The sequence below is a fragment of the Anser brachyrhynchus genome (assembly GCF_964034855.1).
Source record: "Anser brachyrhynchus genome assembly, chromosome: 9".
Taxonomy (NCBI): Eukaryota; Metazoa; Chordata; class Aves; order Anseriformes; family Anatidae; genus Anser; species Anser brachyrhynchus.
This window is the reverse complement of record NC_137703.1, coordinates 24378888-24404790: the sequence shown is the minus strand read 5'-3', so window position 1 is coordinate 24404790 and position 25903 is coordinate 24378888. Positions and strand designations below refer to the sequence as shown.

Genomic DNA, 25903 nt, shown 5'->3' with positions numbered 1-25903 from the left:
AGAAATACATAACATAACTTAAAAAATGGAGAGACTAGCAAAAAAATAGGAAGAGGTTATTTTAATCAAGCAAAAACAGTTATAATCACTCTTTCTAAAAATAAAATTTGACTCTTTATCAATCCTTAACATCTGCATTTAATATTTTCTTCTAAACAAAAACACAGATGCAGCAAATTACAGTCTTTGACAAAGTACAGTATTTACCTTCTCTTACACTTATTTTAATTTTAATTTGGTCATTAATACTAGACTCATTACTGCAACGTGTTACTTGTAGTAAAAGTGCCACAACTGAACTATAAACATGACATTGCCATCTTAAAACTGCTTTGCTATAAATTGTAGAGAATATACAGAGTTACAAAGTCATTGTGTTTTTATCAAAATATACAAACCCCCCCCAGACCTAACACAAGCTATCAATATTTTTCTTATGAACTATACAGTTATATAAAATATTTGTAAAATTATCTTTATATGTATAAATATTCTACCTTATTTGCTTTGGTCTATAATTATCATCATACAAGTCCACTTAGAAAATATCTTCGTGTACTTTCTTTGAAACATCATTGTACTTTCCTGTGTTTATTCTTCTGTTATCCTTATTTAAATGGAACCAAAGCTGCCATGAAACCAAACAGTTCTCAAAGGGTTCACAGCATTCACCAATGACAGAATAAATAAGTGGACTATATTATTACTTCAATCAATACTGTAGTATCATTTCAATTGTAATTTTATCGTACCCAAGCTATAGTTTCTTTTAGAATATTCAAGAAAACAAAGTAAACAAATCGTATACCATATTTGCACACAGAATTAAGTTGAAATTCACTAACCTTTGTCCTGGTTTAAGTTTTTAACACTTTGTAAAGATGAATGTACATGACTAATTGGAAATGCAGATACCTTACAAAAGAGCCCTATCATATAATATGCAACGTGTAGACATATACCCTCGTTAACTTTTTTAAAACCTCTTAATCTCAGTTAAAATTAATCACATTTTCACAAAATAGTATTAATTGTAAGATTTATTTTGGTGACGTCTTCTGGAAGCCTACCCTTCTGATTCTTGGTGAATGCAAAACAAGAAGCTGGAAGGCTCACCATAACCTTTCGGGATGGCAGGATGAGGGAGGCAGAAACACTTCTTCTAACACTTCTTCCTCCATCAACCTGACGCAGGCACCTCTCTGCTCTGGGCCCACTGTGCTGGGACAAGGAACACAGTGACAAAGCTTGCCTGGGGCAAGATGCAGGGATCTTTACTGGGATCACTGAGAAGGGATGTATGAAGTTAGATGTTGCATTTAAGGCATGGGGATGACAAGGAACCCCACAAACTGTCCCAATCTCCATTTATATATAGGAACTGCCTCAGGGATATATGTGGAAGCAGGAATCTGAGCGTTTACCTATTCCTCCCCAAATCAAACGACTTATTGGGAGTTGCTCTGTCATTTGTTGCCCAGACATTATTCCAAGATGTAGAGGAAGACGCTAAATCTTCTTCTAAATCTTCTTCTGCTGAGAAGAATAGTATTTCTAAAAGACAGGAGTTGCAGACTCACCAGCAGGTGGAAATTTATATTCACGAGTTCCTTAATCTAGGCTGTTTCAGAAGAACAATTTTCTTTAGACAGATGCAACTGAAAAGCTCTACCAGGCCACTGACAGCTGAATCTTTTGGAACTTTTGCCATTTGGAAGACCGGCTATTATGCATTCCACTGAATCTTTATTACATGTCTCAGAGATATCATACACCTGGAATACTTTCCGTACAAGCTCTCAGAGACTTAATGCTTATTAGGGTTAACTACAAAACAATCTGGAAAGGAAAAGAGGTTTATGCTTCTGCATATGTTTGGTAAATGTTGAGTTACAGAAAAGCACTCCAGAACTCAACTGTACTTCGGCATACCCAAATTCAAGAAACATTTCCTACCTTCACTTCAGAATACACTAAGTCACATTTTCTTTTATAAACACATTAATTTTTGTTTAAACAATTGCAATACATGGTTTCTGCAGCAAAAATTCCTTCTATAGAATATACTTTGAACCTACATATTTATTTTGCCCAGAATGATTCCGCACTGTAAAATAGTTCATTGGCTAGTTTCTTGTAACAGTAACTAGAAGGGGGTTGGTTGGTCATAATTTTTTCTTCTTTCTCTCTGTATGTACAATGTACAGAAGTCTATTGTGGTAAAAGTATTTTGGGTCTTTCACATTAAGTTTGTATTATTGCAAAGACTAGTTATTCTTTTCAGTATTATATTTTTTCCTCCTTTTGCATATACCAACATATGTTTAAATGAAGACACGATCTTAGTAAATGATACTAATTAGAGTGGAGTTTTCCCATTCAATGCATCTGCATTTTCTCCGATATATATAATTTTGCATTTTTCTTCTCTTTCGCACAACTGCCACTCAGAGTATTACTTCTGGAGTTACATTTTGTATATTTTTCACTTCGCTTCCTTCTGGGCCAAGAAAATGTTGATTTTCCAACAGCTGAGCACTTCCACTGCAAAACTGTTCTTTTCTATCTTGTGGACCTGGACTTTTGAATAGATGTTTCTTCTGGTGCATTCCCAGGGCAGCCGCCGTCTTGCAAATTTTGGGGCACTGAAAGCAAGCGTATCCTTTTCCATTATGCTCACGCACATGCCGTTGCTCGTGGTTCCTTTTGGTAGAAAGGTACAGGAAACTCTGTAAGCAGAACTGACAGTGGTAGCGTTTTTCTCCTGTATGAATTCTTTCGTGTATTTTGAGCGTTTCATTTAAAGTAAATGCCTTATTACAGTATTGGCAGACAAAGTCTTTGACACCTAAGTGAATACGTTCATGTTTCTGTAGATTTCCAGGAACTGAAAAACATTTCCCACAGGTTTTGCAGGTGTAGGGCTTTTCCCCAGTGTGACACCTCATATGCATTTTTAAGGTGGATGGACTTTGAAATTGTTTTTGGCATAATTCACAAATGTAAGGCTTTGAAGTAGCTACATGCCAGTGTACGTGGTCTTGAATTTCTGTGGTGGAAGATTTATCTCTTTCACAGAGCTCACAGTGAAGACTGGGCATTTCTGTGTTCTCTTCTTGACTGACAGCCTTTTCTTCAGGAGCATTCCTGAGTGCATACTCTCGACTGCATGTACTGTGACTTTCCATAACGGTGTTTCTGTTTCCATGCTTTTTCCTCCATTTGGTCTTCTTCATTTTTCTTAGCTGTTTAGATTTCTTTTTTGGTTTGTAATTGTAGTACGGTCTCCAGGGCTTATCACTGGAGTCCTGATCACTTACATCATCACACATTTCTGTCAGCTCCAGGCACTCTGAGCTATAGAGCCTAGATGGGCTTCCTTCCTTTATCTCCATTTCTGATTCCTCAATTAGATTGTCCTGTTTGGACTCGTGTTTAGATTTGCGGCCCCTTTTACAAAACAGCTTAGATCCCAATATATGCCTTTTTACAATGGCCTCGTTACCAATTTTTACTGTTATTTGGCAAAGAGGAGCAACATTGCTGTCAGCAGATGTTCCAGGTAAGGCAGGCTTTGCAATGTAAGTTTCAGTTTTACTCGATTCTTGAACAGTATTAGTGGTTTTGCTAGATGAACCTCCAGATCCTTGGACGTGCTGCGTATCCTCAGTTGCTTCTGCTCTGGTGCACTGCAGTGTTTTCTTTTTCTCCTTAATAGTTTTTGGTTTGGTAATGCATTTTCCATAATTTTCTGACCCATATTTACTGTCATCACTTACAGACTGACTAGGTAGATTACTAGATGATTCTGTCTTACTGTTTTCTACAGAAGTGACTGTTTTACTGTGCATTATTACCGATGAAACTCTGCTACTGTGCATTATAACAGAGGGTGCAGAACTGCTGTAACTTATTACAGAGGTTGAATTTTCATTCACGTTAGTTAAAGACACAATTGAGGAATCATACTCATGAGAACTAGAGTCATTCGCGGCAGTGGGAACTCTTTTGTCAGCTGTGAAAAAGTCTCTTTGCAGGTCAGAATTTAAGATACCTACTCCCCAAGAGGAAGAATTCTGAGTATTTGTGGAAGATGCTGCATCATTACATGAAGAGGTGTCCAGGGCAAGAGTTCTGTTGTTTGTTAGTATATTACTTTGAAAATTCAGTGATGGTAGCTCAGAGCTAAGAGAATTCTGAATGAAGCAGTTACTAGAAGCAGTTTCATTAGCTTGGCTACTTGTTTGAACATTTTCATATGCAGAATTTCGGAAGGACTTATAAGGTAGTCGCCTGCATTTCATAGGTAGAAGACGATAAAGTTTGTATGGATACATGCTTGGTTTTAAGCCTCCATTGGCTGTCTTCTTGTTTACTGAGAGGCGATGGTCAATTGCATGGAACGATTTCTGATGATTTTTTAGAATATAGTAAGTCATAAAAGTCTCCAGGCAGAAAATGCACTGATAGCGTCTTTCTCCGGTGTGCCAGATCTCGTGTCTGGTGCGATACTCAGCTAATGCAAATACTTTGTTGCAGTAGTGACAAGGGTATGTTCTTCTCCAGGAATGCACATTTGCATGTCTTCGAAGGCTTGACAATGTTACATAACTACGTTTGCAAACTATACAAGTATATAATATCTGCCCATCAACAACTTTAACCAAATGATCTGTTTCTGGTAAAGTGCAGTTTGCATTAGAATAATCAGTGATGCTGTTTTCAGACAATAGAGGCTCTGCGTTTGCATATGAACTTCCATTCCTTCCATCCGTGGCAGTATAGTTATCTGAAAAATTTTGTTCATTTCCATTGTGAACAGATAAGCTACTTGATCTCATACAGACTTGTTCATGACTTTCCAGTATATTTAGATTTGCAAATTGCTTGCTGCAGTATTTGCATACGAAAGTTTCCTGATGCTCTGAGTGGAGCTGAAGATGAGTACTTAGTAATGCCCTGTCACTGAATGATTTCGCGCAGCAGTTACAGTTGTAAGCAGGTGGAACAACAGTTGCCGCAGATCCAGAGACATTAGCAGATTTGTTTTCCTCTTCTCTGGGCAAATGGAAATCTCCTGCTTTATTCTGAGGTTTTGGAAAGGAAATAATTCTCTGATCATTAACTGCTTCACGTGGGGTTTCTGTGTTGGTCACTGTAGAGGCCGGTGCTTTTGCTACAGCCAAACCAGTCCCCTGGGACTTGAAAGCGGCCTTAGGAGTACTGCATGCTTGTTTTACTGGCTGAACGAGTGGTGTTGCTTGGTGGTTTTCATAGTGGTCTTCAACCGTTTTGTATGAAGGGCTGCTGTCCTGTTCAAAACACGGTGTTCCTTGAAAAGTATCTCCCCCCGAAGAAACTGCGTAGGAGTGCTCTGCCAGTGTACTGGCTGGCTCGGCATCTTTGCAAGCGTCACGTCTGTCAAGGCTGACGTTGGGTGTTTGTATTGTCTCAGATACTTTTTTAAAGCTTGCCCTCAAATCAAGTGGAGAAAACAAACTGTTTTCAGTTTCAAAAATTGAGAATGCATTTGTAATTCGTGGTCCATTTGTCACAGCAGATTCTTCGTGTCTCTTTTCATGTTTTTCCTCTTTAACAGTCCCTTTCTCATTGATACAGTATGCATAGGGGCACGGGGAGCTTGAAAAATTAACATCTGTAAGATCTTCGAGAAATGATATTCCCAATTTTTTCCCTGCAGCTGCAAGGTCTGTTACAGTCTCCTGCCTCTTAACAACCACTGTGGAACTGTAGATGTAGTTCAGTATTTCTGTAAACACTTCAGCTTTGAGATCATCTAGCTCCAGTACATGACCTGAAATACAGATAGTACGACTCCAAAAAATGTTTTTAAAGTAAAGGCTTGAAGCTGCCAGCACATTACTATGGGCTTTAAATTTGGTGTCTTCCACAATGATGGTGACATCACATAAAATACCCCTAATGCGCTGTTCGTTTAAAATAGAAAGTACAGTGTCACTGTGGAAGTCGTCCTTGAGATCCTTTGAATGGGACATGACTGTCATCTACAAGGAAAAAAAGAACAGTGTAAATATATTTTGAGGCAATTTTGATTCATTTCAATTACATATCAAGTTTATAGTTATGTATTTTTTTATAATTGTTTTTAAATGTATTAACTTTTAAAATGTTGAGAACGAGTAAAATGTTGTCATAGCATTTCAGGTTGAAGTCACTTAGGTTCATTCATGCCAACACCACTGAAGGTAACCTGGCTTCTCAGGACAGCAGGGGTGATTTATATACAGTGATAACCAGGTAGAAATTATTTTCTCCCAGTTGTCTTGACACTGCAATCTTAGATGCATTATCACCATCAGTCGCATATTGTTCCCCATTTCGTTTGGGCTGTGCTACTGTCTCAATGTACAAGTCTCTATAGATCCTACAGATATAGCACCTGCAGCTCATTGGTGGGAGGCAGAGATCTTCCCTGCGCCTGCACTACTCCATCATCCACACAGTGCCTACCACTGGGGACCACGGCCACCAGCTTTTGTTTGTGCCACTGGGTGCATCTGCTCAACTTCACACTAATGACTCACTGAACCTTCGAGGTAATTCCCTCAGCACGTGACCAAGGTATTTGGCAGGCGTTATGGGGAAGGAAAGTTGAATCGCTGTGGTTCTGTGGATACCAAGGACTTTCTTTTCTGGGGCTGCTTGTCAAACAGTCATGTTAGAACACAACCGCATTTGATCAGCTTATTAAATCGGTATTTAAAACAGGGATCAGAGATTCCCATGAAATAAAATTTCAGCTACAGGATAAGGCTTTATAAACAACTGAGTGCAAAAGCAACAAAGTTTTGTAAATGATAGTGGAGTACATGTAACATTGTTTACATACTTTTTTTTTTTAATAGTGATTAAATTTTCTTAGATAAATAGTTAAAACCCTGAAATTATAAATTCAGGGAGTAAAACAAGTAATAGAACATTTTTTCCTTAGTTAATAGATTTATAGTGTTCACTTTATAGTGTAATAGTGTTTGTTCTTAATTTCTATCAAATAATAAGATTTCATTGCAATAGCAAATACTGTTAAGTAATTGCCAATATATAATATATATATAAAATAATGAGGTTCAGTGTTGACCAAAAAAATGTTTAGATTATCCAGACTGTACAGTATGACTATGCAGTGGTTTACTGACTGAAATAGAAGATGCAAAATATGAATGAAAAACAGACTGATGAAAGCAACAGATGGATTTAACATCATGTATATGGAAAAAAATCTCTGGCTAAACCAGATTATTTTTTGTTTCATTCACGCATCAAATGATAGGGGTTGTTTTGGTTTGTTTTTTGTTTTCCCCCAAACTCCAAGTTATGTTTTCAACTACTGCTGACCAGGTCATCAAGAAACAGTTGTCCTACTGACACTCACCAAACACTACAGTAAAAAATCTACATATTTAATTATAAGACCCTTTTCTTCCAATTTGTGTAATCAAAATGCACCTTAAAGAATGACCAACTGCAGGTATTTTGCAATACGGGTTAAAACAGCCCCATGCTGTAGTGCTCCAGTAAGACGGGAATACCTTCTTAACATTCCAGTTACTCTTCCAAATGGAAATGCCAAGCTTAAAAATTATTATGGCCCTTACTGCCAGAAAGTTTACATTTAAAATGCTAACTTATTTTTAAGATGGGTCAGATCCAAAGGGTGAAATAAGGTTTCGACTCATATTCACGAAGCAAACAGCAATGCCAACTGAGAACACACTGGTTCGCTCACCCAAGCTATTTGAAAGTAGTCCTTCATTGAAAACAGGGTCTTTATCACAAAGTAGTAAGGGACACAGACACTTGCTCTAGCTGATCTAGTTGCACTTTGGACAGTGTATCACAAAACCTATTTCACTGTAAATCAAATCATGAAAAAAAAAAAGAATAACAATCTTACTGTTAAGGCAAACAAGGTACTTGTACAAAATATAATTTGATATATTTCGGATGAAGCTTGGAAGTAAGATTTGTACCTTACAGTGTAGCCACTGTTTCTGTCAGGGAGGTTATTATCCATGCAAATGGCCCAAACTGCTAATACATTTACTGACTGAGAATTGTCAATGCACAAAATTCAGAAAAATCAAAACAGTGATTTTTAAAGAATATCTCTGATGCTTATATATACCACGGACAGAAGGAAGTGAATTCATCAGTACAGGTGCAATAGAAATGTAGATGTGTATTATTTTGATTATCTGGTCACTCATAGCTGTAAATCTAGATGCATTGTTTTGTGCCTTTAAATTATAAAATCATAGTTTGTTCATTACATTTATTTGACTTAAGAAATATTTAATCATTTGGAGTGATAATATGAAATTCACAGTAATTGAGTACAGTTATTTTCTTTGGTTTGGTATCTGAAAAGACGTAAATAATTTTATATTGTTTCTATCATATCAAGTCCTAGACAGAAAGAATACTGACAAGAACACTTCTTCAAGCAAGCGGCCACTATCACATAATTGATTCTTTTTTCTCATTGACAATGTCTGAGATTACATCTAACTTGCTCATGTGATGTTGTACTAGAAACCAACTGTCAGACATCAAAAACATTTCACAATGGGAGCTATTGATAGAGTTATTTTCTGAGTATAGGAAATAAATGATGTCAGCTCTACTTCCCAGTGAATTACCCCCAAAGGAACTTGCCTGTTTTTTTTCTGTTTCTTTATAGGAGACAGCTGGTTTTAGTTCAAAGATGCATCATCTGACATACAGTTTGCTAAATATATCAGAGTTTCATACTAAGAGGGATTTATATGCAAAGTCTACAATGTATTACCCAAGTGTTTTTAGTAGAAGTCTTACTATTCAACTACCTATTTCAAAGTTTACGCTCTTGAGAAGAGAATCTTTTCTATTTCTACTTGAGTGTAAATAGATTGCCACTTTTTGTAGCCTGTGAACCATGGACATGGTGGTATGCTGAGTAAAACATTGAGCTAAATTCCTCGTGTACAAGCAGCAGAAACTATCATTTGCTTTTTGGACATGTACTTTTTTTTTCCTGTGTGCTAAACCATCTGCTATTGTAAAGTTATACAGAAAAATTCCACAGCAAATTAATTTTTAGATCCAACACTTTTTGTTTCTGTTTCAAACTATGCATTCCCAAAATAGTCCATTTATTCATGTGTGTAATGATTTTCTCTACTGGCTTTTATTTTACCTGTCTTGCTTCCTTCATTTGTCAGAAATGTACCTGAAATGCTGTAAAAACAGAATGTCCTACCTAGCACACACACAAATGGATTATTTTAGGAATAGTTTACATTTCATTTCAAGTTGGTATGGCAAGAACAAAACCAGCATTTTAGTTTCCAGGAGTTGTCTGCTGTAACCAAGAAACATAGAATTCATCAGAAAAGATATCCATCTTCATTATTATAAAAGGTAATTATAACATTACCTTTTCTGACATCCACAGAATACCACTGCAGAACAACATACCTTCTAATGTTATTTTCATATTTAACAGAAAGATCACAGACTGGTGCATCCAAATACAAATTTGACTAGCCATGCCTCATAGCTGATACTGCTAATTATAAGAACTAGATCAGTCAACTCCACATGGACACTGCAGAGGCAAGATGCCACTGCTGATTTTTATATCAATATTATTTTGAAGTGAATAAAGATCACAAGAGTCTTTCTGGCCTACAAATACCAAATATAACAAATTTCAAAAAAAATCCTACCAAAGAACAGTTCCAATCTAGGAATATTATTTTTAACTCTTGCTAAACTTTGAAATCTATTGCCAAGCAAGTGCACCATGTTACCCAAGAGGAGACTTCAGTGCCCTAAATTTAAAAGAGAAGATAATGGCACCAACAAAATACCATTAGGGCCAGTTGCCTGTACCCAGGCAAAATAAAAACCAACAAGAGTCTGAAAAACTGTTATTACAGTTTACCAACTTTCTTTTTTTTTTTTTTTTTTTTTAATTCCGAACATTTCCACTGGGATTTTAAAGAAGGTGCTAATACTTCCTGGTACCACTTGTATGGCAGTCACTCAGCTTCATAGGGCCTCACTCCTCCAGGTCCACCTGGGCAGGTTGGCAACACCAGGCTGCATGGACCAGGTGGCCTTCAGCCTGCCTCCTGCCTACAGCCTCTGGTATACAGGGAAATTTTAATGACGTCTAATTATATTTAACAGCTTGCAATGGCTTGCAGCTTAGTGCTACGCTCTATGTAGCAATGCACTACTTCTACAAGCACACTGACATGTTTTCTAGTTCAGACTCTTGGTTCTCGCATCCTTACCTATTGATACAAAATTTCGCTCTTCTATTTGTTACAGCTTCGTAGGCATTATGGACTTTAAATCATTTTTTTCACACCGCTTCCTCTAACTTGTAATTCAGACAGCTAGAGGGTGGCAAAACAGCCCAAGCACACTTTTACTATTGGCATTCCCTCACTTCCCAGCTCGGCCCCACGAGCTCATCGCACGAAAGCAGCCTTTAAGACCTCCGCAGCCCTCGGGGCAGCCTTTACCCAGCCTCGCTCCTTTCCCCAGACCGGGGGGACCCCCGGGGCCGCAGCCCCCCGCCCGCCGCGGCCGCCAGGGCTCGCCCCGCGGCCCGGTGCCGCCGCTGCCCACACGGTGGAGCTGGACGCCCGCACAAGCCCCGTCCCCTGTAACGACCGAAGGCAGGCAAGGGAGGCTGCTGCCCCTGTGCGAAGGTGATCTGCTCCTCCGGGAGCTCAAACGCCACCGCCGTCCGACCCCGTACGAATTACACGCAGTACAAGCTCCCGGCGCAGCACCTTAGCGTCAGTACATCGGCCTGTCTCGGAGCAGAGCCTCTGAAGGCAGCAAACATTGGCAACCCCTCAGCGGCAGATAACGCGGAGACGCTTCCTGTTTATGGGTAATAGTGTGCCCTGTGCTCGGGGCTCAGCCAAGCCTCGAGCCGAGGAAGCGACGCACATTAACCTCCAACATGATTTTTCCTAGCACCAGCACAAACGCTTAAGCAGTCTGACGCTCGAATGCAGCACAACTCACTGTTTCTGAGCTACAAGGCGATTAAAACCGCGTCTGCGGGGTCTCCCTCGGCAGCGAGGAAGGCGAGGGCGGCGGGGCGGGCGGCGGGCTGACGGGACAGGTGCCGGCTTCCTGGCGGCGCGGGGCCGCCGATGGCGGGCGGGAGGGTGCCGGCGCCATTTTGCGGCGCTAATCCTCGGCGGCCGGCCGTGCCCGGGGCTGGGGGAGCACGGGCTGCTGCCGGCGCCGCGCTGGTTTCCGCGGGTTGGTTTCACAGCGAGTGTTTTGTGCTTAATTTACGCGGCCGCCTGTGGCGTTCAGAGCATTAGGCAAGTTGTTTGTAGGGAAGCACTGCATATTTAAAGCGGTGAAGAAATCCAGCGATTCCCTATATCCGAGCCCTGTTTCTGTAATCATCAGTGCCGTTTGGTCCGCAACATTTAGTGTTCCTTTTAAGCCTAACAAAGGAATTTATTTGCCTTACTCTCCTTCAAAGCCTTTCTCACATGAGGAAAGAGAAAGCATCTGTGGAGAAATGGAACTCAGTACAGTAACTTCTGCAACTCTTCACTAAAAAGGAGAGAGATGAGGTATTTCCTTTAAGTAACTATATCTGAAATAAGTTACTTTCAGATCTTGAAGTACATTTGCATTTACCTTCTTTCCTTATCTAATTATCTTGTTTTTAACCAATATAAATTAATAAAGTATCAAGGAGATGCATATTTTGAGCAGTCATTCTCTAATTTCTCTTATTTTAAATTATTTATTACCTCAGGAAACAAGTGCAACAACACTACTAGTGCTTCAGAAGCACTAACAAATGTAAACCTAAATAAAGAAGGAAGTAGTTTGATTTGCTTTAGCTATATACCCCAATATATTTGGTACAGCTTTCCTGCACATATTACTCCCTCTGACTCTTTCCCAGGTACTCGGAATCATGAAGCTAAGGAAAAAAGAAAGGGTTTTGAGTCAGGTGGAGAACAGATGTGAGAAGCAGATTTTCGTACTTGCATGAAGGTTACTTTAATCTTGGCCTTTGTCTATTGCGTATGTACTGTTGCTTTGTATTGTTTTAGGCATATATATCTATTAATATGTATTAATGAAGATTTCTGACAAGAGCCATAAGAAGTATTCATGACAAATGTTTTGTCAGTAGGAATACAGTAATATGGATTAAATTAAACCTGTTGTAATACATTAAAAGAAAGAAATAACCATGCATTACTGAGCAATAATAAATACAAGTATCATTTTAGATTAAGTGAATCAAATTTAAGGAAGAATAGGTTTTGAATTCCCACTAAATCTTCATTAATATTGCTTTATTTGTATTGTTTTTAAAATCAGAGGTACAACTGTCATTTGTATAGCAGATATCCTCAATTTAGAGACATTATTTTATTTGTTCTTGACCCTTTGATGTCCTGGCAGTCTTAATATCTATAGATAATATAATAGAGTTGAAGAACTGACTTGTTTGGGGTTTTTTGTGTGTTTGTTTTAATTAATAGTGTGTTTTCTTAGGGCAATTTTAGCTCATCAACTATACAAAGAATCACTTTTTCTGTGGCCAGCACTGTAATTGAAGGTGCTAATTGCCACAAATAGGTTTGAGCTACTTGGAATTCACAGTCACATCAGCTCCTTATATATTAAACACACTTCGGAGTAAGAAATTCTTTATGAGGCCATCTTGACTGCACCCAAGACTTTACCTTCCCCTTATAATGCTTCATGTAAAAACGTTTAGATGCAAAAAAAATGGATTGCTTCTTACATGGTATAATTAATTACAAGGTATAGAGAAAATTGCCAGCAAAATTCTTTAAAATGAATAAACAATCCCAAGGCTGTTGGAGTGTGCTGTGTGAATGCTTTGCTGAAGTCTGATAATCTCACTTCTGCAAATCATGGCACGTGGTATTTTTTCCTTAAGAGTATTTCAGGCTGCCCAGGAAAAAAAAAAAGTTCCAATATTCCTCTCTAGCCAAGCAGTTTCAGTTCTTAAACAACAGCAGGAAACAACATATATAGCATTACCATCTCTTGCAAATTCCTCATGAGTGACAGGATTTTGGACAGGACTTGACTGGTTTCATTCTCAATGCCTTGAGCAGACCAGCCTATCGAGGACGCTTGGATGGACTGCCTTTGCTCTCACAGCTGAGGCCAAGGCGACTAGTGATGCTGCTGAGAAGGAAAACAAAGCTCTTCACCCATCAGGCAGCCCAACACTTCACTCAGGCAGCCCAAAGTGGCTCCACTCCACTTTCTGTTACATGAGCAAGGGAAAGAGTGGCTTTGCATAACCCTTCTTCTCTTCCACAGCTTTGAGTGGAGTTAGACAGGGGAAGGAGCCCATTTATGGAGGCCCGTGGCAGCTGCTTGCTGCTCAAAGTCTGACCAGGACAGGGACAAGCCTGGCAGAACTCATTTGATTCTCAAGCTGCGCATATGCACCAAAGAAAGAACAAGTCGTTCCCTAAGGTATATTGGCTTCAATATTCATTTTAGTTATGGTGTAATCTAAGTCCCATTAACACTAAATGCATACAAACAATTTTTGAAGGTATAACTAAGATTGTCTCTCCACCAGTCTAAAGAAGAAAAGGAAGCAAATGCAATACCTGACATAAATCCAAATTCTTCTTTAGCACAAAATAGAAAAGCTTATGCTTTATTGCTACTAAGAATCAGCTGACTTTACATCTTGCTATCTCTGAACAATCTCAACATTATTTCCATTTAAGTCTTCTTTTTTTTTTCTATGCTGCTGACAAGCTACTTTCTAGCCTCCCACACTTCTGGGACAGAACACAGTCCTTAGCAAGCATAGATCAATTGCAATCATGAAGCTATGTTTACAGACAGTGTTTTCCATTTTTCTATTGTTGACCGTTGTCAACAAAATTAGCAAATTAAACCTTTAAGTTCTGTTCATTTTGGACAATTACTATGTTGTACTCTGTTGCCCATTCGGTTATCAGAAAGACAAAATAAAAGTAGTGCAACCAGCCTCTTATTTTCAAATTTTCAGAGGAAACAGCCTTTGAATATCTGAATCAACATACATAAGAGCAGCAGGCAAATTGTGTGCTCGGGGGGCCACTATTATTCTCAGTCAGGTGTGCTGGGGACCAGGCAGATAGAGCCATTGTTGCCCTTCACTACATACAGCTGATGCAGCAAATCCTGCTAGGCTGAAAACAGAGCTAAATCCTTTCCCCTGGTAACACCCCTGCTTTGGTGGCCTGCTCGATAGCCAGTTTTAAAACTAGAATAGGTCTTAAAGCTGTTAACTAGTCACCACTGATTGCCAATGTTCCTTATTTATTTATTTATTTATTTATGGCATTTATACTGCTAAAATTTAGCATGCCAAAAGCAATGCATAAGTGATAGCTATTACTCTGAATCATTGCGTAAGTGTGGCAATTAATTTTGGCAACTGGCTTGACACAGAGAGTAACTTTGGCTGTATGTTCTTAAATATTCTTAGACCTCATTCTGTGCTGACCCAAGCCTTACTCCTCCTCTTCTGCTGTATGCTTCCAACCTAAAAGCTAGAGCAGGGCCTCTGTGCAAGCTATGGGGGAGGACTGTGGCAGTGAGAAGAAAATCTTGATGGCTCTAGCTCTGGTTTGTGCTGCGTGCTCAGCCACTAATGTGAATTACCTCAGGTACAAATCCTAGCCTGACAGTGAGCTCAGTTCAGATGGGGAACATCAAGAAAAAACAACAACAACAATCAGTCAACTTGCATCTCCCTAATAATTCCCTGAACTCTTACTGACTCGAAAGGCTTAATAGTATTGTAGTGCTTGATGCTGTATAACAACACGGTTTATGGTTCAAGACCATGAAAAGATTCATGTGATAGTGTTCAAACTATCTGGAATTATACTGGATTCTGGTTTACTTGACCATTGAGTGTTATAGAAATGTTTAACATTTTCAGGATAATCTTTATGTGCTAAATCTCAGCGCTGTGTTACGTATGAAGACACCTCTCGTAATGCATACTACAAAAAAATTGAATGGGAATGTTTTAATTGATTTGAAGAGGGTTTTATTTAGGCTATTGATTACAACAACTTAATTTAAGCTCTGAATTTGCAGATCCACATTTTTACTGTCTTTTTAATTATTAGCATTTTGGACTTCTCAGACGTACCATCTTGGGGGTAACAATTAAGCCAAAGGGTTGTACAGTTTTCATTTTATATGCAAATGAATACTTTGAGAAGAAAGGCCAAAAATACTGTGTACATAAACTTGCTGAAGTCAGTAAACAAATTTGTCAAAACGGATTTTACGTATCTGAACTTTTTAAGTCCGGGAATATAAAACAAAACAGTACGATACAAACACTTGCACAGAAAGTATGAGTACTGCCTAAATGCTACGTCCAAATCTTATTCTGAAAGCCCATGAACAATTGCCTTTCTGACTTCTACAGATTTTTCTCTTTTCCCCCCTTCTCTTTCTGTTGTTGACTGTTAGAAGGCAACACGTGTTCACATCTCTTTGCCTGGATATGTTGGATAGAATGAGAGTGCTACAAACAACACTAGGTTTTGTTGTTGTTTTAAGTGGCTTTAGTTTGTCATCGTGTTAAACAGAATAATCATACTTGCATCCAAATGCTGGTGCAAGATTCAAATTTACAATGGCTGAGCATTTCTGAAAGGCAACAGAAACCTTCATTTTCATGCTCTGTTGTCATAAAGGAGTTCTATTAAGTATTCAGAATCTCAGAGAAAGGTTTCGATTTGCAGACCAAACCCAGTATGTCAATTTCAAGTCCCATTTAAAGCTCAATTTAAAATCACAAGAGATTTCCACTGAAAACATGAGTTTTTTAGGTTAAAACCTTTGAGTATTAAGAATGCACATTGGGCCACGCACAGAAATCTTTTTATATGGTGATTTTGAAAATGCATGCATTATTATGAGCACATGGTATGTAAATGCATTGGGCTGCTTAATAAGCATTCACTGGCACACATCTGCAGCTTTGCTTATGTACCTTTTATTCCTATGTGGTTGCCAAGGAAACAGGTTATAGCCCAGTATTCTACCTAAAATATACCAAGCAAGAATTCTATGGTAATTTACTTAAAATAGGTATAACTTCGATTTTCCAGTATATTGCTTCTGCAAGTCCAGGTAACTTGAACTTATCTAATTTTAATATTTTATTAAACTTCCAATTCCATCATATCATCTCTGATTATCCGTTATCGTTTTCTGTCATACAACATTGTGTATTAAAAGTAAACTTAACATTTTAAGAAAACATTTAAGAAAACATTAAGAAACATTTTAAGATATTATAGGAATTCCAGATGGTTTTGCTTTTTTTTTTTTCTTTTAAATTCAGTTTCTTATCTTACATTTTGCCTGGTACCCTTAATTATGTATTTCTACTTTAAGATTTCACGGCATTAATGACTATGATCCAACAGACTGTTTCCCACTGAAATTTATGCGAATAGTGCCACTGAAATCAATGAAACAATTCCCTTGCTGTAATGCAAATTATACTCTGTGATGCAAAAGACCACATTCAAAATTAATGAATTAATCAGGGTTTCATGGATTATTTCATTCAATACCTACATATCTCAAATCTAAATCACAACTACCAGACATGTTTATTTTAACCAAGATGATTATTGTATATTCACAGTAAGTAGAAAGTAAACTGCTGCAATTTGAAAATGTCATGCAAAACTCCTATTTTGAAATATTCTGGTTATTTATCCTTGAATTTACAAAGTGCTATTTGTACCTCACAATTTGGTAGCTTTTTTTACTACCCCTGATTACAGTCATATATAAGGGTAGAGATTAGCCATTTCTAGCTGACCCACCTACAACTATATCAGAAATGGTTGTTGGCACTGGGAGAGTTCCTCTACCTTTGTCATATGGCACAGACTGGTAATGAACATTAGTGGCTCAGATCCATTGCCAGAGTTAACTTTCTGGCAAGCTCAGGAGGTTTCCTGGCCTGCCAATACGTTTGGTTTGTACAGATCATTGGAGGCTGTAACAACCTGTTAGAAACATCTTTTTTGTCTGATTTTATTTCACTAACTTCTATGGCAGCAAAAGTGCAGCAGGAGAATGGAAAAATCCAACAATACTGATAACTGAATAGAGCGATGCAGTACCATAGCGATAACAATCTCTGAAATGATTCCTAAAAAACGTAGATCTTCAACCGAAAAGAAGTCATGCAACGACATGGTTTTAAAGTATTCAATACTTAAGCTGTTTTTCTGTGTGAGTTTTAAAGAGATTTCAGCTTGCTATGATCACCCCATAAACGTACCCGACTAAAATCAGGTTGTTCTTCTGTTAGCACCTTTTAGAAGTGGTATTGACAGCTATGTTCTGCAAAATAATCTCAGTAATTTTGTGAACTCTGTGGCTACTGTGTGTCAGCCTGCAAAGGGGAAAATCCAAATGTAATGACTAAATTATTAGTCAAGTACCAATTTCCAACTACATTGTGTAATTCATCTAAATTTTTAGTGGAATGCTGTGGGACTCTAAATCCACATCTGGGTGCTTGCAACACACCAGCAATAAAACAGGACTGCTAACCAGACTATTAGAAATACTGCGTCTGCCTGCGTTGTTTTATTGCGTTTTAACCTGTGTATTGTAAACTGGATGCTGTTTCATATGTCCTAAACAGAAATCTAAGCATGGTTTCAAGTTTAAAACCATTTATTTTATTGGGATCACTGGAAAAATTAGACTAAAAACAATCCTTGGCTCTACTTCCCTTCCCCCATCTCAACTATATCCAAATCATTCCTAACACTTCTACCTAATAAGACCTCAGATAATGGAGGCTTTACAGCTTTCTCAGTCAGTCTGTTCCTGAGTTTCGCAAGTTGAAGTCAGTGGAAAGCAAGTGTTTTTTAGGATTAGCTATCACAGTTTGCCAGTTTAGAAAACAAATTATAGTATGGGGAGAAACAATCATCTTTACTAGTCAAATCCCTTGACTCCAAATAAACTGTCAAAATCAATTACAAGTTATTCTTTATCTTAAAAGCCTCCCTGCATTTTTGCAGTCTTTCAGAGGGCTTTTTCTTTCTCCTCTTTCTATTCTGCCACTTTTCTCTTGGCCTCTTTTATTACAGATATCATCACAAGTCTTTTCTAGGCAGCTCTTGTTCTCTGGAATACACTTCCTGTATCTCTCTGCTCAAATGACTCATCATTGTTAAACATCCTGATTTTATGTTACTGTACATCAAACACCCTAATAACATTTTCATATAATAGTTTAAAAATTATTCAGAACATGGCTTTGTTCCAGAGATCCTAAACAGAATCAAATTGTTTCATACAGCAACTGCAAAATCTTACAGATAAGGAATTATGACTGAGCTGATAGCCTTTTTTTATTCCAGCAATTAATCATAGATACATCTTCCATTTGCAAATATACCACTATACTTTTATAAACAGCAGTATGCAGGAACTACAGGATCCATTACTTTGGCTTTAAAATGTAAAGAGATAAGCTTTTGTTTTGTTTTTGTCTGAGTACATCTTTACTGTATCTTGATTTTAGTAAATATTCTATAGCTTACACATATGCCTGTAACAAAGACCAGGAAGGAGATTTGCATTAAGTCATTATTCCAAACACCAATAATGTCCTAAGCACATCTACATTGACAAATGACTGTCAAATATTATGGTGAATGGGAATCTTAAACATCCAGGAATCCAGAAGTAAAGGAGCTTATCAAAGCTAAAGAATTTTCAAATTTGACAACACTGGAATTCAAATGTAATACTAGACAAAATGAAGCCCTTTTAAAACGCAATGAAACAATTCCCGTGATAAAATACAACAGAGACATTAGATGCCCCCAAAGGCTTGTTACCTGTCCATTACTACCAGAGTTTCTGTGTTAGTCTCACAAATATGATCTGAACATAGTTTCACGCTGCTGCAGCTTCAAATCAAAATGAAGTTTAGAGCCAGAAGTAACCTGAATCAAAAGTGTCATTGAAAAGCAGTAGGATAATGCTTAAATGAATGATTTTTAGTTTGATTTCATTTTTACTCAAGTTTTGTGTAGATTTTCCATTAGGCAGGAATGGAATTAGCATGGATGAAACACATTTCGATTATAAAGAGGAGGGCTGAGTATTAGCAATTACGCTTCCAGGATAAAACTGTACTGAACCCCCAGCCCCACCCCACCCCCCCCAAATAACATCTGACAGACTGTGCTTGAGGTGTGAAAAACTGCACCTGTCTCTATGTGCCCCAGTTATCCCCTGTAGCCAAAAAGAATAACATGGATGGAGTTTACACCAGAGTTCGTATGGCACCTCTGGCTATAACGTTCTGAAATTGCATTAGGTGGATTTAACTGCCATTACAATATATACAGCAAGCCACATAGAACAGTCAAACTGGAATCATCTTGCAAATTACTGGAATCCTCCTTAGTAAATAAATCAGTTTCTTTTGCTAGAAGAAATTACTGTCCACAGGCTGCCAATGAGTTTTTCCAGAATCATGAAAGCACTTGAGTCCAGTCATATTAATCACAAGAGGACTTGCATCCCCTAATAAAAGAGCATATTTGCAAATGGATTTAAAACAACTGTAGTGAAGCGTGCTCATATAACAGAGCTGCACTTGCTTTAAATGCCTTGAGTGGATATATTTGAACACAAAGCCATAATAAAAACAGTTTAACTCAAAGTGCCCCATCTCCTCTAAAAATAAATATCAATGGCAATAAATAGATTGCCTCTGCATAGCATTAGCTCAGCAACATCCTTTAAAAATAACCACACGAAATAAACAAAAATGCAATTTTGATAACTACATGTAATGGCGCATACCATATAACATTTCAGACTAAAAAAAAAAAAACACCAGAAGGAAGCTACTGGAGATAAATCAAATTACAAAAAAACATGCAAACTTTAATACGTCACTTGAGAGATGCTGTTTATTATGTTTTCAGCTCAGTTTCTTTAGGTGGAACACAGAAATACTGCACCACGTCAAGCTAATCTCATAATTATGAATCAGATGGTTTTTATTATCATTATTAAGCACTGGCCTATCAAGACAAATGACAACAGTCATATTCCTGAGCAGTTATACTCTGTTTGTTTGGAGTGTACTGAAGTGGTATATTTAGAAATAAATGAGAATTAGTTTGATAGTACTGAAACTCTCAAGGCTATTATTGATATAATTGGCTGTACATCTAAATACCTCCTTTGTATTAATTTTCAGTGCTGGGTCCTCATCCAAACAAAATACACTTAGTCATTTTAAAGTCAAGGACATGAAAGGAAAATGGCTACCCTGCTGCAAAAGTCTCATTGCAGTAGTGAGAATTTCTCAAGTCACGTACAAAGGGGATTCACAAGGAGATACACCACGTTATAAGCACAGTGGAGACATTCAGTAACATCTGTTAACTGCGGCACACATAAGATTTCTGATTTACTGATATTGTTAAAAATATCAGCTAAAAATAGAAATAAGGAATTATAGTACTTAATTTTTGCAAAATCTGTGAGGTCTGCATATCACCGTAGGCTGCAAGTGAGCTTATTTTATAAAGTCTTACTTAAGATCCTACACAAGTTCTTTTCCAGTATGGTTAAGCAGCTCTTCAGTTGAACTTCAGAATAGGTCCACTATTTAAAGAAAGGTTTATTAGCATTACCGTGGCTGAATTAAGCAAAGGTGAAAGAAGGTTTAAACTTACTTCTGATTCTCTACGTTTCTCAGCTACTAAGTGTTTCAGTGATACTTTTATACTTGTGATAATGAAACTATCACTTTATATACATGCAGTACAAACCTTGACCTACATGTAAGACTAAGCTAAATTAAAAAAAAAAAAAAGAAACGGGAGTACGTTTCTGGAAACAACCAATGCAAAACAGGAATAAAGTAGTTTTTCTTGTGTACAGCTTTATAAACATGGCATAATTTAATAAATGACAGCCGCATGGAAACACAAAATGAGATGAGATTCTCATTTAGAACTGAACAGAAACTTAACTGTAAAATTTCCATTTGCACTGTGGTATTGCTATTAAAGAGAATAACTTCATATTACATCTCTACTATTGCACCTTTTAAAAGGATTTGGTTGCCAAGGAAACTGGTTCTGGCCCAGTATTAATCTGAAACAAATATATTACAAAAGTTGGTGTAAGTAGTACAGTACTCATAATTATTTTTATTCTTAATGCTCAGATTCAGGTTTTTGTACCTAAGGCTGTTAAGCTTTTTATTTCATAACCTTATTTTTGTGTGAAGTAAAACACACTTCAGTGAGCTGATACTCAGTTTAAGCTGACAGGGCCATCTATATCAATCTCTCTCTTTAAAGTCCTTCTACGTTAAAATAAAAAGAAATACTGCAGGTGTATGTTTGTAGCCAATACTGAAAATCTAAGTATGAAGCATACTAATCTTTATTTAAGATTTCGCACAAAACACAGAAAACCGCTTACGACAATTTAAATATTTTTCATTTTTCTTATCTACCTTAATTTTTATTTTTGCATTGTAATTGCAAGCTCAGTAATGGTAATAGTCAGCTTTAAAATATAATTGAATCAATAGGGTTTTCAAAAATTCTTTTGTTGCAGAAGCGTTGCCACGCCCTTAGTACATATGATTATTTTAACAGGCATGATTGTTCTACTTTCACAATAGATTTTTTTAAAAGCAGATAAAAACAATTGTCATGCCAGTATGTGAAGCCAACAATTTAACACTGCAGTTTTCATTATCAATTTAGTACTGTTTTTTTTAATCTGAAAGCTACATTCTAAAGCCCATTTCATGTACTTGCAACACTGACCAAGAAATCAGTAAAACATGCAAATCTCAACCTACCTGCGTGTATCACTTAGTGCAGTGTTAGCATGGCAATGCACCCAGCCATTTTTATGTAAAGCGATGGAGATAAATTCTATTCTTGGTCTTCTTGATAATTTTTTTAGAAGCAGTTGTCAAAAATCAGATGGGAAGCAGCTTGAATAGACCGTGATCAGGAGAACTGAGTTTATCAATAGGGAAAGCAGGAGTGGGGAAAAAAATGTCCTCATCCAAGGTTTTCCGAAACTGCAACACAAGGGTTTATTTTTTTTTCCTCCTCCTCAGAGTGTTCGAAGCTTGAAGCTGACCACTGCAAAGGCCACTTGTCACATTTACTGAAAATCAGCCTATTGATATCACAGCTGAAAATATAAACTCGACAACCAAAGCCCATTGCACAACGTGGACTGCGTAAGAGTTAAAAATAGATGCGACGTGCCTCCTACCTGCATAATAAATATGTAAGTTTCAAGTGCTTTAATTCGATATTCACATTAATTAACAATACAATATACATTATTTAAACTACAGTAAACGCAAGAAGAAAAAGGGTGACACCATCTGGAAGCACAGTTTCCTTCTTTTTCTTTCTTTTTTTTTTTTTTTATCCTTTCCAAGGGCTAATAATGTAGTTTGAATGTGATGACAAGCTAACAGCTCACCACATTGCAAATGAAAAAGAATTCTTAAGGTGATGCTCAAATATCTAAGCCTGTAATGAAGCACAAGCCAGTCTTCACTACTGCATGATATGGCACACAGACCATTTAACATACTCACATTTGAGATACTAGGCACGGTATAATGAATTCAATACACAGCATGCACACAGCACAAGCAACGTTAATCCTGCCTGCCATTTTAGGCTTGCAGGAGTAAGATACATACTGCAGCACAGCTCTGGTAAGGGAGGAGGCAAGGGACAGCTCACCTTAAATGCAGTATCTGATTAATGTTGTAAGTGACATTGCGTATCAGCTACAGAGTCTTGGTTCAACTGGGTGGGAGGGAACAAAGAAAATTGTCATCAACTGGTGATGCAAGATGAGCTCCAGTCACTAACACTGTTAGCAAACTCCAAATTCTACAACGATACAGTAGTAGACATTTCAAACTCTTATCAAAATCTGCCTGTGCAATGGCTGAGTCCGCCTGCCGAGGAAAAGAAAACAATCTTCTTGCTTACTGGAGAAAGGCTGGATTGACTACGGTAACATCCTCTTGAAGCAGAAAGATTTCGTATCGCACAAATTAAATCCTGGATGCATTTGCTGTGCTTTTCTAATTTCTAAGTTTTAGAATTAAAAAATAAGAAGAAAATTAAATAAAATCATAACTAAAGATCTAATGCTCATATAAGTAAATCATTTCTTTTTTTCTTTCCTTTCTGCTTTTTCTCTTTTACAGTCCCTCAAAATCCTGAGCAGTATTGACAAACCACACAAGCACAGGGTCTGACTGCATGATCAGCTGTCTGTGTCTACGCTACACCCTGTTAACCACAAGCAGTGTTAGAGCTAAATATATCTGCAATGCAGAAACGGTAGGTGCTGTGCTATACAGTTCTGATGAATTATAAAATATTCTTCTATCCTCAGATATAATAAAAAAAAAGAAAAATTGGTGCTGATCTCCTTCAGGCATGGTATCTGTCAGATTTACAAAACATAAAAGCTACCCTAAGTATACTGACCTAGATAGCACTAAGAAGACTTAAGCAGCATACAAGCATACTCACTGTCAAAGCAAGGAAAACGAAACAATGATTGTCTAACCAAACTGAAAGCAACAGCTCAGTACCACAGTATGAATTCCAAAATGCTACATACAGTATATGCACATCTCATGGTATTGGGAGATGCAAAGCTCCTTTGTTGTTTTTTTTTTTTTTCCTTCTCAGAGGCTTTTCTTAGCTACGGTTGCACAATGACATTCTGACATCATGGAGGTCAATGCAGCTACTAAAGTGTTCTCGTCTTTTTTTTTTTTCTTAAAAAAAAAAAAAGATTTTGAAATATTAAACCATAGCTGAAATAATAATAATAAAATCTGCATCATCTACTTAACATCTTTCTTTTACCTTCTGAGATTAATGCCACATGCACATTGTTCTGCTGAATATGTTAAATTGGTATCACCCTCTGCAGAGATTACACGAGTGTAATTGTGGGAATTAGATTTTTGCAGATAAGTAGAAGTGTTAAAAAGGGCTTATTTTTTGGAAAATTTCAAAATACAATGAAACATTTCAAGTATATAATGAAAAAAATATGCAGAGAAAAAAATAAAAACTGCTTTTTGGATTTTTTTAAATGCCTAATAAACAAAACTTTTTTTATTTTCCTTGTCACTATGTCTCCAAAGGGAGAATGAAAGTACCATGCCACAATTTACTATGACCTGAATTATTTTCCCAGAAGGCTAAACCATCATTTGAGGTAAAACAAACTGTAAGACCCGTCTATAGAGCAAAGTGCCCCACCCCCACTTCCAGTGACTTCTCATAGCTTCCTTCTCTCTACCCCAAATACCCCAAGCAAATATGCAACACTGACCAGAACTGCAAACATTAAAGTTAGCTCTGAAAATATTTCACAAAAAAAGGTTTATTTAGGCAAATGTTGTTTGCTGTATGTATAAGTGAATATAAATGCTTTCTGACCAGCTGCTGAAATAGACAGATACTTGTGAGGCCAGATTTCATACAGAGAGGCACAATCTTTCATCAGACCTGCCAATACAGCTGAGAAAAAGCAAGTCGCCAAATTTTCAGGCACATATTCTCATATTCTTCCTTATGAATCTGTGTGCCCTATGATTTTTTTTTCCTAAAAAAATGCCTGTTTTTTTAATAGTGAAAACTACTGTTAAGTATTGGATTAAATAAGAAAACAGCACAGCAACAACAAAAGATTGTTGTGATACGTACATATTGGATTTGAATTAGCTTCTTATAAAAATAGACAATCTTGTTTGTTTCCTCTTCTTTCTTTTTTTAATGATTAATATAGATATATACTCGGATATTTTTCTTTGGGAAATTATTTGGCATTTTATTCTCTCTCATTTTACCGTCTGGGAAGGAGATGATCCTAACAGTCAGTGCTTTAAAATATTCAGAATCTCCTTCCATAAATAGCACATCTGTCACACAGAAAGGGAACCCAGCCAGCAGAAAGGGAGACCAGACCAACAAAAACAACTGCTATTCCTATACATGATTACAAAATAAGTTAGGATTTAAGTAATCGTTTATTTGGATTTTTTGGTTTGAGCTTTTTAAGTTAAGAGCTGTCTGTCAGCTGAGCATGCCAGTGTATGTTGGCTTAAAATTAAAAAGATTGTTAAGTAAGGAAACATTTTGAGTTTTTTTAAACGTTCATCTCTTAGTCAAATAAGACTATTGGGCCTGTCACCCTGTTTAAAACCATGGCAGAGCTCCTGTAAATTTCAGGAAGTGAAGTTTTGGGTCTTATTTAGCAGTCTGTTAGGTTTACGAATATTTCATTACAATTTGGGAACTAAGTGGTAGGTTTGCTTAAAGATAATGGTTTTCAGCAAAAGACAGATTAGAGCAGCATCTCAATAAATATATCTGTTCCTTCATTCTAGGGGTCAGTGTTCTTATTCTCCCAGAAAAGTACTTTTCTGCTAAGGATACAACAAGTCATTTTGTGTTGTGTGATTTAGGGAATAGCAAAAGCCTGCCAGCAGCGAACACAGCAGAGGAATCTCACAGTTAACAGGGGAGTGACCTTGTCCAAATCTTTATGCATACCTCTTATTTCAATGGGCCATTTTCAGTGCTCCAGGCTTATAATTCTCCAGGCTTATATCTGCAAGAATTTTACTTCAGATTCTACATAATTTTAGTTCAGAAATCAGATTCTAGGCCCTTCGTCACTTCATAAATAAATCCCCAAAAAATTGCTTACAGGT

The 25903-nt window shown here is 37.3% G+C and overlaps 2 protein-coding genes across 17 annotated transcripts in view; one reads left to right on the top strand and one right to left on the bottom strand.

Moving 5' to 3' along the window:
* Positions 1-44: 44 nt before the first annotated feature.
* Positions 45-23437, bottom strand: ZBTB38 (zinc finger and BTB domain containing 38). 9 transcript variants are annotated; one of them, XM_080605273.1, is made up of 3 exons: positions 21983-22347; positions 7769-7893; positions 45-6026 (listed from the first exon to the last, which is right to left on the bottom strand). In XM_080605273.1, the coding sequence occupies exons 2-3, from the start codon at positions 7793-7795 to the stop codon at positions 2448-2450; spliced, it is 3606 nt and encodes a 1201-aa protein (XP_080461399.1). In that variant the 5' UTR covers positions 7796-7893; positions 21983-22347; the 3' UTR covers positions 45-2447. The 9 variants fall into 9 exon arrangements, with proteins under 9 accessions (XP_080461399.1, XP_080461398.1, XP_080461397.1 ...); XM_080605272.1 differs by lacking the exon at positions 21983-22347 and adding an exon at positions 11071-11198; XM_080605271.1 differs by lacking the exon at positions 21983-22347 and adding an exon at positions 10830-10964.
* The window catches only part of SLC16A14 (solute carrier family 16 member 14), a 52419-nt gene continuing 49887 nt past the window's right edge, over positions 23372-25903 (top strand). For all 8 annotated transcript variants that reach the window (XM_080605309.1, XM_080605314.1, XM_080605310.1 and 5 more), the window contains exon 1: positions 23372-23507. The gene's annotated coding sequence lies outside the window, so the exon portion shown is untranslated. The remainder of the gene's footprint in view (positions 23508-25903) is intronic.